The sequence below is a fragment of the Pararge aegeria genome, chromosome 2 (genome assembly GCF_905163445.1).
Source record: "Pararge aegeria chromosome 2, ilParAegt1.1, whole genome shotgun sequence".
Taxonomy (NCBI): domain Eukaryota; kingdom Metazoa; phylum Arthropoda; class Insecta; order Lepidoptera; family Nymphalidae; genus Pararge; species Pararge aegeria.
Window position 1 is genome coordinate 7,198,943 of NC_053181.1, and position 13,760 is coordinate 7,212,702.

Here is a 13,760-nt window from a genome sequence, read left to right on the forward strand (position 1 = left end):
TCAGCCAATCGCCAAATAGGCACAGCGCTCAATGAACGCGTGGGTTGGGTTTATACCAAAGCCAGGACTGTTGGAACAGTTACAGAACAAAGCGAGGGTCAAGACGGCTCGTCAGCGGCCCTGCGCGGCGCAAGGCCGGTCGATGACCTGACGCTACAGTACCGCATCGACTAAACACCAGCTACTTTTCTTTATTATTAACTGCACCTCTATTTTAAATAATATTTGCCTAAACTGCACGAGGTTTACTAAAGATTTCCTCTACAGATAGCTAGGTTAAGAACCTATCATGTTCAAGTTTTTTTAGGAGTTCCAAGTCAAGTCGAAGTAAACTATTGTTTGACGATTTATATACAGCGATATAAAATGTTCTTTCTGAATGCTCTGACAAGTAACAGTTTAATGATTTATACTTTGTTTTGCAAACTATTACCAGTCAACTTTTCGTTGACAAAACTTTTGAACCAACTCTTCCCATTCAAACTAAACGCGGAGTTTGCACAAAAGAATAAATACGACAATGGCCTGTGAGCAGACTCTATCTAGATTTATCGGATCGTGATGTCACCTCCCCTTTCTGAACTCTTTAGGGGGCATTTAAGTAGGTATACAGACTGACAAAGAGCGAGGTGCGACAAAGGAAGCAGTGTTCTGCAATAAAAAAACTTTGACTTTTGCTGTCTCTACTTAGTGTCTTATGCAATCCTGGTAGCACGATGCATTGCTGCCTGGAATACTTACTTCTTATTATAAAAGATAACGCTTAGAAACTAGAACGGATAGAAACGTACACGCATAGGATCAAATCTCATCAGGAAATGCGAGTCAGCAGAGCGTTTAGTCGTCACACCAGGTACACTCAAAATGTAACCGTAAACGGCTTGTAATGAATAAAACTCGTTCAGTCATAATGCCTGCAAAGTATGCCATCATTTCAATATGATAGCATAATGACACAAAGATTATTGTTATTCGTACATTCATTATAATGCGATATTGAATTGGACCATAATAATATCGTATTTTATTAACATCGTGTCCCAAAAATTGGTCCTTACGTCTGGTGACTTAATAGCTGGCGCTTATTTAGCTAAACTAGCCGTTGAGCAATTCAAAGGAGCAATAGCGCCATTATTGGCTACATTTTAATTTAAAAAATTTAACGCATATAAATATATTTCACCAGATCTACCAATTAAAAAAAAAAAAAACTATTCTATCATATTTGAATTATTTATGAGCCCGATTACAATAAGGTACTTTATGTACTACCTACTATAGATTTGGTTCTAAAATTGTTCGACACGCATCGTGGGTAAGCTCTTAATTTTAGTCTATGTAAAACAAAGATTTAGTTGACACAATTGATGTACTAGAAATGACTTTAATTGGGACATATTTGCATATAGTCTGCGAATAACGTATTCCAAGCTCGTTTAGATCTACTAAAACCTATTGTGAACTTGGAAAACTTGAAAAATTATTTAATAACAACCACCACCGCTTTTATCTCTTAAAAGATAGATTAATGATTGCCATAAAGTTGATGTTGGGAAAGAGCACCTGCTGATTTTCATGACAGCGTCTTCTCTGTAGATTCTGCCTTATGAAACGCTGGTTAGTCACTCGGACAATCTTAAAGTTTCAAAGGAGCTTGCCATCATCATTATGAAAAACTTATAACAGTCCACTGCTGGACTAATGGGTTCGCCCGTCAGGAGGATTTGCCTACAATCATAACGCTGGACAGACGAGTCCAGCGTTATGATTGTAGGCAAATCCTCCTTGAAAGGGTTAAGCCTTATACTCTAAAAAGTTTAAGCAGTTTACTGGACTTTAAAAACAATGACCTATATAGCAGTAGATAGAAGAGGTAGCCCAGAGAACGCTGCTTCTCGATCTTCATTTTATCCCCTGAGTCGCCTCGTAATAGCCTCGGGAAGAGGAAGGGTGTTGACAACTGTATTCTGATCTGCCGTCACCACAAAGCATTAAGGAGGTTATGAATTATGTACACCTATTTGAAGTGAACGAATTATTGAACTTTGCCATTCCCGTATATACTTTTGCAAACAACAAAATGGCGCGTTATCTGCGTATACAAAAAAAAATTAAAAAAAAAAATATTTCAGATCTGGCACCAATATTCAAAAGACAGTTAAAATAAAATAAATATAAAAAATAATGTACATATAATAATAATATATTCGTTATATATTCAAAATAGGTACTACGTTAATGCAGCGACCAAGGCAATCAATTGCAGCCTCTGGCACTTGTGCAATAGTCTGCCCGTGAACGTTTTACATACAAGCATACTTAACCACCATAGATAAGCGACGAACAGACATTTGGAATTCCGGAGCGACAACGCGAATTTCGCAAGCGCCAACTGATTGCAGTGCGGAATTTTGTTTAAATTTTGCAATACTCGACGCAAGTTTTTAAGTGCCAATGTTTAGATTTGGCACGCAACTTACATTTTGCATTAACAGTAATAACAGTAGCGGTCTGCTCTCTTAGTACGTTTTTGTACTACTCGTAAACAATAATGGTTTTCATGTTTCGAAACACATAACGACAGTATTTTGTACGTATAGTACATTCGAGTGGATCGAGGCTCAAGCTTCTTATGTCCCGGGGCCTCCTTTCTAGAGAACAATACTTAATTACCAGTGTAGGTCTTAGAGCCATGAAAGGGTTAAGCCTTATACTCTAAAAAGTTTAAGCAGTTTACTGGACTTTAAAAACAATGACCTATTAATTCAATTTTATTCGGACTGATTAATTCAGACCACTGTTCCACTAAATGCATTTTTACAACGGGAGGACTGTCTCATAATCACCACTCTAGGAAGACGGGTTGATCGCAGTAAATGGTTGTAGTAGAACAGAAGTCGCTGCTGCCCGTTCTCCGTCGTATTAGGTTAGTCATCTCGTATAACCCCCACAAAAAGACGGGGTATGGTGTCAACTGTATTCTGCTATGTTGTCACCACACGGCTCTAACTGACGATAGTATTGAATACTCGATGCTCACCATCGATGCTCACGACGACGAAAACCATCGATGCTCACGAGAAGTGCATTCTCGTACTAAGGGTAAGGGACTTTCAAAATAAATAACTGTACACGAATGGCATTGTCATATGTCGCTGACCGGTGTGGTTGAACTTAAATTGAGACTTTATTAGCTAAGTACAAGCACAGTAAATTAAATAGTAAAGCCACTATTATAAAACGGGGTCTTTAATTACAGCAACAACGTTTATAAATGACTGCATTGTACCAGACTTTTTTTTTCTCATTTCCCAGGGAAGGTATAGTGTTGCTTGGGGCAACACTTGCACAATTCACTTTCCTTAGTGTCAATTAGATAGAATATTTCGAAAGCAGTACTATATTTCCCACAACCCACGCAAATTTTGGCGAAACTTGCCGCATTTTGGCAATCCAGTCAAATCGTTCTGAAGATTAGCTCTGACGGTCAAAATTTATTTATTTAGACAGTAAGAAATTTTAAAGCTTATGAAGCACATTTAGGTACCGTCCTGAATTATCTAGATTTTAATTTCTTTTTTTTTGTTTCGGTCGCTACTTCCCTCTTTTGGTTGAAAAGACTTCGAGACTGAGGAGGTTCTCGACTCGACTGTATGTTTTTTTTTGTATATTCGTTACTCCATTACTACGCCAATTATGAACCGATTTTAATTATTTTTTCCCATTTTAATTTGGTGAAGATTTTATTAAGGTATCCTGGAAAAATCGAGGAACCTATTGTATAGAAAATCAGGCGTTACTTTGCGGATATCCATGATAAGTATATTATTAAAATTAATGAATAATTGTTATTTAACAATTATTCATTGTAAAGTCAACATCTCCTGAGGACGCTCCGGTTTAGGAGCGAAACGTGCGTAGAGGGTACATTGCCGAAGATCTGTTTAGAGTGGAGTATAAGGATTGAAGAAATTATAAATTACACCATACAGATTCTCCTGCTTTTCGCGGACTATAGCGAATTAAGCTTATTTTTCATATCGAGGAAACTCTTCTAATATTATAGGTTCTTTTATGTCAAAAATTGTTAACATTATTAGAAGTCAAACCGTCAGTCAGTGTTATCCAAAGTACGATTAAAAATGAGTTTTAAATTGAATCAGTAAACCTAACTAATGTATCAAAATAAGCGTAGTTATTTTAACTGTTCCACGTTTCTAATCTAAACTTAGTTTAGTGAAATTCTGCTACCATTAGTACGTTATCAGGGGCGATAACTTTGTAGATAAAACGAGTGGCTATACAAGTTCTGCATTCACTCCGATTATTATTTTTAACTTAACCGACTTTCAATATAGAGTGTTTTTTTTAGATCACCTGTATTTGAGACAATATTCGACTTATAGACTAATTAAATTTGAATTCCCATTGTTTTGAAAATTTATAACAGTTTATGACAGAAAGAGGAAAGCCATCGAATTAACCATCGAATTTTCAATATTTATATTTGTATGTGTTTATATTGTAACCCGCCAACCCGATTTGGAGCAGCGCGGTGGTTCTATGCAGCAAAAACCTGTCTATAAGAGAGGATGCCTGTACCCAGCTGGGACGTAAATATGCTATTTCTGATAGTAATGATTTAGTATGTAAGTGAGGTGTACTTACATTTGAGGAATAATGTAGATAATATGAAATAGAAGCGACGCGGACGCCGCAAATCAAATTGTTACATTTCGTTGTCCACTGGGCTGCAACGTGCATGTATCCAGTACGCTTCTTAATACAAGATTTTCTTCTCGCAATTGAGGAGTCGCTAGTCTTTAACGAGTATCGAAAAACTTTTGATGATCACAGTAAAATGGACCTTATTTTTATCATTTTCAAGCTTCAATTTGCCTACAATTCTCCAGATTTGCCACTCTAAAACGATTGCCATTCGGCTCAATTTACTTTGACTGTACAGAGTTTAATATGCGAAAACGACTCGTCGATTGTGAGCGAGCAAATTTTTTACTAAGGCTACAGTGAGACTCAGGAGCTTGCGGTGTCAAAATAAGTCATCTAAGAAATAAGCTCATATCCAACATGATCGCATCTGGCTTGGGCAGTGCATTTTTATTTGATAAACCAAATAATGCCTTATCTTTTAAGGTAACAAAAGTCGAATAAAGATATATAAAGAAAAACAAAGTTGGTCCTTTAAACGTAGCACAGCTTCATCTTTCATTAGCTTGCGTAATTACATGTCTAGAATGTTTGTTTTAAATTAAATTAAGCAGTTTAATTTAGTATTTCTTGAACTACTATAGAATTTAGAAATTAGTATTAGTAGTAAAGTTAGCAAACGCTGCTTCGTGAATTAAATTATTTTAGTACAATATTTTCGTAGTTAAACTTCTAAGTTACGTAGCGAAGAATTATCCCATATAACTGACATATTTTATTACATTTATTTAATTATTTATATGCTGACTTAGATTTAGCAGCAATAGCAGCAATCGCATATTTATTATACCAATAAAAAATATTGCTAATTAATTCATCACTCGGTAGAACATATTATGCGAAGCTCGATCAGTAGTACAACCTCATGAGGGAAAAGTGTCGGACAACCGCTATGTATTGTACGAGCAAACAATACAAAGCCGATGTAGAGGACAACTGACAAGTGTAATTGTGAGGTCGGTCATTCACACGGGCCGCACGCGCCCTATACAAAACATGATAATGTATTATAATATCATAAAGAAATATAATGACCTCATCACTGTTAGGTATCGAGTAGCAAAACTATTGATTAATTACCTTTCGTGGCCTAGATATAACATCTGAATGGGAATAGATAAATAAATACAGATGTTACTATAAGTATGATATACAATACATATCTATTATAATTTATGATGTGTATTAAGTAGATAGGTAGTATAACCTACTGTATTAATTATTAACATGTGTTTAGAAAGATGAAGTAGTGATGGTGCACCGGTGAACGCAATGTGGGCCCCCAACGGGGTGGATAGACGACATCAAACGAAAGGCTGAGAGCCGCTGAAAATAAGCGGCCCAGGACTATAGATTTTAGAACTCCACACATTAGATCTACGTCCAGCGGTGGACGTCATTCGGTAGAAGTTTTGATGATGATGATGTTGTGGTTAGAAATTAGAATTACCTTTTGTTAACTTTAAGCTTTGTGTATATATAGATATATTCAGTTGGCCCAATCGCTCTTCATTTTTTCTTTTGCCTACATTAAAACTAAACAAAAACTTGATCCAACTGAAATTGGTGGAATTTATAGTCTCCACAAAAGGGGAACTTCTAGCTTTCCGAAAATTGTTAACCAATTCATGGAAGTTCTAAAAGTCGCGAGGTTAAATTAACAAAACGGTCTCAGCTTACAGATTCATTGTCCACCAAGTGCCGCGATTGAATCAAATTTAATTGCACAGACATTAAACGGCTCCGGGCCAACTTATCTTCGTGATCAATTTGCAAATTGTAAATTATTTGTATTTTATTTTGTATTTGTGCCCTGAGATACTGTAGCTCTAAGATGGGTTAAGGCAGGATTTGTTGCCGCCATTTCCAACGCCTAGCCTCGGAGAGTACGAAAGTAGCCGATCCCGGTCGTTACTAACAAGAATTAATGTATTTTACTTTTTTTTCTATTAGTACTATACATCTTCTTCTTCTTCTTCTAAGTACTATACATATTTTAGATGGGTTTGAGTTCGATACCTAAGCCCATTGCATCAACATCCCCAGCCTTAAGGATTATTAGAGACCAATGTCTCTTCTTCCGTAAGAGAGTGGAATTAAGAACTTAGAACCTACACTCTGCATACTACCGGTATATAGCGATAGCAACCGGCTTCTCGATTAACTAACTTTTTCAACAATTGCTAAGCGGTGGTCACCTGTTATCCCCATATAAAATTTGCGATGAGTTGACAACTAACGCTATCGAATTATGCGTTTGACGACGAGCTGGCAACTTTTATTGTCAAATGTATTTTATTCATGTAACACAGGAACTTATAAAGCGTTCATACATATTATATGTTACCATTTCTTTGAGAAGGTGAAGCTAGAAATGCACCCTGGTCTACGAAGAACCCACAACAAACTTGGACGAGTTTTTTTTGGTACGTGTTGGAAAAGTTAGTAAATTAACACCACGTCATACGATCTAACGAGCTACAATAATTATAGCTTTAATAGGGGTGAAATACGCCAATTTTCTAATACCCTGCTTGTAGAGTAGTGATTATTTTTTTACCGAAAAACTTAATGCCTAACTATTTTAATCCGGAAATCTAGTTCAGGACTGGAAATGTGATGAAACACACAAACACAAAGAGACAAAGAGAAAGACACACATACACACAAACACCTCGTTGTTTTTGCGTCAACAGACCACGACCACAAACGACGCAGTTAGCACCTGTATTTTTTATGCATTCTATTAACAGCCGTTTTTAATTCAATTTGGACTATAAAAACATTGATCGTGATCAGGTGTACCCTTACATCAGCTTTCATTAATGTCTCACTGACCCTGTTAACACTCCAAATACTTATTAAAAGTAAGATAAAAACTGTCGTACCTTAAAACCAATGTAATTAATTATACTTAACTACTACTTTGATATCTTTGTTTGACATAAACAGTTTTTCTTTTTTACTTCGCTTTATCAATCTATCTTAAAGTTGGTTAAACGGCCCATTCGAAACCGAAGTATCATAAAACAAAGGCGAAAAACTGCTATGTTATTTAAAGCAGCCATTAATGTTTTTATTTCGAGCCAGCCATCCAATTTAGACGATGCCTCTGAAAAAATCATCCTCTTTACTAAAATTCTGTTAGAAAAAACTTCAATACGCCTCCGACAGGACATAGCGATACAAACGCTCTGGCATTTCTTGTGAAAGAAATAACTCCTGATGAACGTACGCTACGGTGCCTTAAAGCAATATTATCCATTGAAAGCATGTTTTTAAAACCCAAAAATTGGCTCTAAATACAAAACATTTATTTTGAAGTATATTTTTAAGTCGGAGGTGTGTATTAATAGACGAAATTATTTAGGAACCGATTAAATTTATAAATGATCTTACTAATAAGTCAGTTAACAATGGCTCTACCGCAAATAACTTCCGTATAACAATATCGTTCTGTAATACTTCATCATCATCGTAAAGTATGACACGAAGATTCTCGCCGAAACCGATGATTGAAATTTATTAAAGAAGCAGGCTTCCATTTAGGACTTATCATGAGCTAAAACTGAAGTCAAGTAATTTGTAGTTGGAAAAAGCAACATTTTATAATACATTGCTAAAGATTTAACTAACGAACCTTGATCTTCACACTTAGACAATATTTAAATTTTGGCCGAATAACCTAGTTAGTTCTACGAGTGGTGAATCTTACAAAAGCAGACATCATACATCCGTCTATGTATCTAGTCAAATACTTTAAATGAGCAAATCTTGTATATATGCTCCTAAATATATATGTGGATATATATTTACAATATATATCTCTATTCTGAATCGATTTATATAATTTTAGTATGCCGGAGGTTTGGGGGGCGTGTTTTCAGGCAATAACAAACCTGCTACAATATCATATCAATACGAAGGTAAATTTTACCATAATCTACAAGGTTATAAAAGCATAGGTGGTAAATCGGCTGGCATTCCGACATGAGAAGATCCCGGTTCGACTCCAGATTATTATTATTTCCACTTTTTTTGCAAGACACCCGAAGACCTCGATTTGAGTCTAGATGATTATTTTTTCCCTTTCATTATGCTCGGTATTATTTTTTATACACAAGAAAATGACCATAGCTTGACCATCCAGTACCTAACTTATCTTTTAAACGTGTTACTCACCTCACACATTTGCAACTGAAACAGTCTCCGTTCTTTCTCCATCTCATCAGCTATTTCAGCCGATGTGACCTCACTCCTGATAAGACCAGCCTCCTTCGCCTGTGACTTCTTCTCCTTTTCTATCTTCAGGTACTTGGACTCGTAGTCTTTGGAAGCCTTGTCGAATGGCCTTTTCAGATCACCTCTGACGCCTCTGAGATCACCCTTCAGAAGACTGTCCACGGGAAACATGACTATGTTGTTTATGTTCTGCATCTGAGGACGAAAAACATGATTAATCATAGAAAACAAATATAGGAAATCATATCATGGATATTGCGTTGATATTTTATGAATACTCAGTTTTTTTCTTTCCCATAAAATAAACTATACGCGAACTGTCATTGTGGTTCGATCGGTTGTGACTATTCGATCGGCTCACGAGTGTGAAATTTTGAAACTTTTAGCTTCATAATGAAAGCATTATTTTATTCTTCAACACAAAGGAGAAAAATAATGTTTAAAAAGGTACATCTAAAATTAATCTAACAAAATTAAAAGTTAATTTAACACCGACAAAAATATATTTGTAAAAATAACGTACAGTGATTAGTCAGTCTATCATTTTAACTGATTTTAATAAGGAAAGCTGCAACCATGAAACCTCTTTAGATACAAATCACACTTGCGTCTTTGATTAACGGTAACTAAAGGACAAAAAAATTATAATATGTACTAAGTACTTGCTTGTATTTGCACTTGTTTATACTAGATGTAAAATTTATAGCCTAATTTAGTATCTATATTCATAAATCACCCAGCACAATTAATTGCCTTCTAACGCAACTGTAAATTTAATGCAAGACCACAATATCCTTCACAAGCAGTAAACCAAATAAAACCTACAAACCTATTTAAGACACTCGTTAAAAGCGAGTAGCAAACTAGGTTAGCTATATAAAATGCTAATAAATGATGCAATGGCTGTTTGTTGTCTATTTTTTTTTAACCAGGGCTCGATTTTACATTTTATAATAACCAGTTCTAGAAATAGCCAGATACACTAGCAAGAACGTTATTTTTTGGAAGGATGTTTCACTCTTACTCTCACTACAATTGACTCTAATATATGACCAAGTACCCCAATAAATGACATCAGTTTTATCATTAAAAAAATGTACATTTGTTAAAGAATTAGAGCATTATTTACACGGAACACGATAAAAATTAAAAAGAAAACCAGGTTACTACTTGTTATTTGTTATGCTCGACACAGTAAAGGAGCTGATGGTTTAGTGCCGGGAGAACACCTCAAGTGCCCCGACTTCGGAAAAAGTCATATTTTGTAGATGGTTACGAGAAGTTGACATTCGGCTATTTATAAATTAGATTCGATTGCAAACCTACCCACTAAAAAGCGTGTTTTTTTTTACAAAAATGAACTGAATTTTGTTACACAAGAAATAAATATTTTCTACAACATTTTACGTCTTGGTAGTTGGTACCGACTTAAATATATAATATTTATTTATTGCTTTTTAGTTGTACCTATAACAAAGTCGATTCTTTTTTGTCAAATAATTTTTTCGCATCTCTTTTATTAAACTGCTCTGAATATTTAGCCGAAAAGAAAGTGTAACCGAACATAGCAATGCAAAAATCTGGTGCCAATAATTCTTATGTAAAGCAATCTCTAATCTAACCTAAATTAACAAGTCTAAGTGATGTTCTTTTTTACATTCGCACTTTTTTAAACTTGTTTCTTGAAGTTAGTTTAGCTTAAAGATTTGACAACAGATTCTCACGATTTCTCAGTGACTGGTATACCTACTCAATATATTATTTTTCATGATAACAGTAAATATTATTTTAATCATGAATTAGGAAATTCTGATAACTCATATTATATTGTGCATCCTAAAAAACAAAGTATAAAACCACATAAGTAAATGATAAAACCCCTCGTAAGGGTTAATTGTGAAATCAAATGGAGCGGACACGCTACTGACAGACGAGAGGGCCAATGACAAAGGGGTGCCTCACAATGAAACCCTTCCTGAACATTGTCGGAGACCACTGAACACAGCATGTTAATTGGTACGCTACAAGAAAATTGCTGACGATGTTACAACGATGAAAACATTACAATGGCGGAAGGGTAATTATCTATAGACGGTAAGAGTATATATGAGACAAACTTAAAACATACTTCATTGAAGTAGCCTTTTACAACCTTTTATTAATCTTTAAAGGTCTGCATGTTGTTGAGACGAAATTAAGTCTTCCCATTGAACATTTTACTTCCCACTCCACTGATTTTTTTCGAAAACGTCTTGCTTATACAATACAGCTTTAGTCTTATCTGCTTGTAGAGTTTCGATGATATTAGATTCATTGAGAAATAAACAGACCGTCAGATTCAGTACTGATCAGATGACATCTATAACATAATTCAATTATGCTTGCCTCTCCCTAATAATGGATTCTTAATGGACTGTTAATAGGCTTTTAGCTGTAATTGGACTACATTAGAATATTATAAAATAGCTTATATGTTCATTTGCTGATTAATGAGAACTTTTAATATCTATTTTATGGTATTCATTCATCTGTGGTATTCTTAGTAATACTAACTGACTAGACCCGACTTCGGCGAGTCACTTTTTAAGAGTTGGATTATTTTAGATTATAAATTGTGTTTTATTTACTTAAATACCAGAAGCAAATATGGATGCAGATCTCTCAAAGATTCTTTTGATCTGCAGGAATTTTGCAAGAGAAAATTAAGCTTTCAATCAAATGTACGCCCGTTAGCATTATAATTGAATAATACAGACAATTTTTATTATTTATTTATCAAATAAAACTACACAAAAAAAATGTATTAAAGCACCACGAAAGAAAATGTAGTACTTACTTAAATAAATAACAAGAAGATATTAACGATTAAGGATGTTTTCTTAAAACTAAGGAAGTACCTAGTGTAGAATATTTGTTTTATTAAAAACGAACGTAAGTGATTACGAAGATTACAAAAGCGAGCAAGAGAAATATGTGTCAAGTGACGTTGCTACCGTACGAGTGGAATAGCAGAAATCGCGAATTGTTTCGAAACAACGATTTAACAATAAAACTCGTGTTTTCATCTGGAAATAAATACGAGAAAATTGTTAGGATAAAACAATTGTGACACAAAGAAAAAGAACGGAGTCAGTAGGTATAGCGAAATGTGGAAGCTTTAGTGAACAAAATGAATCGCTTGGAATACTGGGTCAGTAGGTAAGGTATGTATTAAGAGTAATTTTATTTTTAATTGTAGTGAACTAAACTTTTATCCAGTACATACTTTTTTGTACAAGGCAAGTTGGAAATGTAAAACGTTACGTATATTTAAAACATTTTCATATTAAAACAATAAAATGAAGAGTACAGAAAACCTGACAGAACTGCAAAGTTCAATTTATCACTATCATTATTATCAACCCATTATCGGCCCACTACATGCCACCGGTTTCAACTCAGAATGAGAAAGGTTTAGGCCGTAGTCTACCACGCTGGCAAAGTGCGGATTGATAGACTTCACTCGGCCTTGAGAATTTTATGTAGGTAATATAATAGAATAGATAACAAGCAGCCATAACCACATCAATGATTCTCAGCGAAGTTCTAGGTGACAATGTATTTGTACACAATACTCAACCAGACCAGCGCGTACAAAACACACAACAACCATCGAATACTCAAATGTTTTCAAGGACACTAGGCCCCTCCAAACACGCGGAATAAATAGATCTTACCCAAATCATACACAGACTCAACAAAATACAGAGGCAGAGGGAGAGGAAGAAGAAGAAGTAGAGAACACCATAATATAAATATATAAATATAATGATAATAGATAAATATAATGGAGATATAGATCTCCTCTTCACGATGTTTTTCTTTACCGTTTAAAGCAAGTGATATTGGAATTGCTTAAATTAAAAATGCACATAACTCCGATATGTCAGTGGTGCGTTCCGGGGCTCGAACTCGGTCTCCACGAAAGGAAAGCCGAAGCCTTACCCAGTAGCAGTTCCAATAAATTCAATTTTATCATCACATTTAATTGTGACACGATAACATGAGATCTTCCAGAATGCATTCGCTACAAAGGACCGGAGCATCCTCAGAAGATGTTGACTATAAGTCAGATCGCAATTACACAACTGATTATCACTGCCAAAAGCGATAAGAATTACATTGCATTTCTCCTTAAGTATTTGTCTTGTAATTTAAACAATATTTTAATATTAGTGGGTAGGGCTTTACCCATAAACTTTTCGGGGGGACCGAGTTCGATCACCGACACGCACCTCTGATTTTAGTGCTTTTTTAGTTTATGCAATTAAAAAATACTTGCTTACGATGAAGAAAAACAACGTGATCCATAATGTTCTGAAAGGCGTCACAACTTTAGAAATTCGTACATGGACTATGAACCAAACTCTTCTCAGTCTGTGAGGAGACCCGTTCACGGCAGTGGGCCAGTAAAGGATTGATAATGATGAATGCTTACAAAAATACCCTTCTTTTTTTGTCACACGTGTTGTTACGAGCTATAAATAGGTGTTCAGACGGTTCAGGTATTCAGAATGGCAGGTCAGGAGCTCGAGGTTGGAAATATGACACTGCTTTGATGCATCAATGTTGCACCTTAATTATCCACAACTAGAACGCATTACATACTACTGAAAGTTTATGTTAATTTATCACAAGCCGATTTCGGTTTACTTAGAATATATATAATGTAACCCAATTTTATTACAAGACGTACACAGCATGTTGCACGGTTATACCTAATCTAATTATACTTGATGCAATCAATGGTT

General features: G+C 35.2%; 1 protein-coding gene across 6 annotated transcripts in view; it reads right to left on the reverse strand.

Moving 5' to 3' along the window:
- LOC120634861 (arfGAP with SH3 domain, ANK repeat and PH domain-containing protein) overlaps window positions 1–13,760 on the reverse strand; it is a 72,864-nt gene that overhangs the window by 23,752 nt on the left and 35,352 nt on the right. For all 6 annotated transcript variants that reach the window (XM_039905711.1, XM_039905735.1, XM_039905745.1 and 3 more), the window contains one exon: window positions 8,911–9,165. In XM_039905711.1, the coding sequence (XP_039761645.1) occupies window positions 8,911–9,165 (255 nt within the window). The remainder of the gene's footprint in view (window positions 1–8,910; window positions 9,166–13,760) is intronic.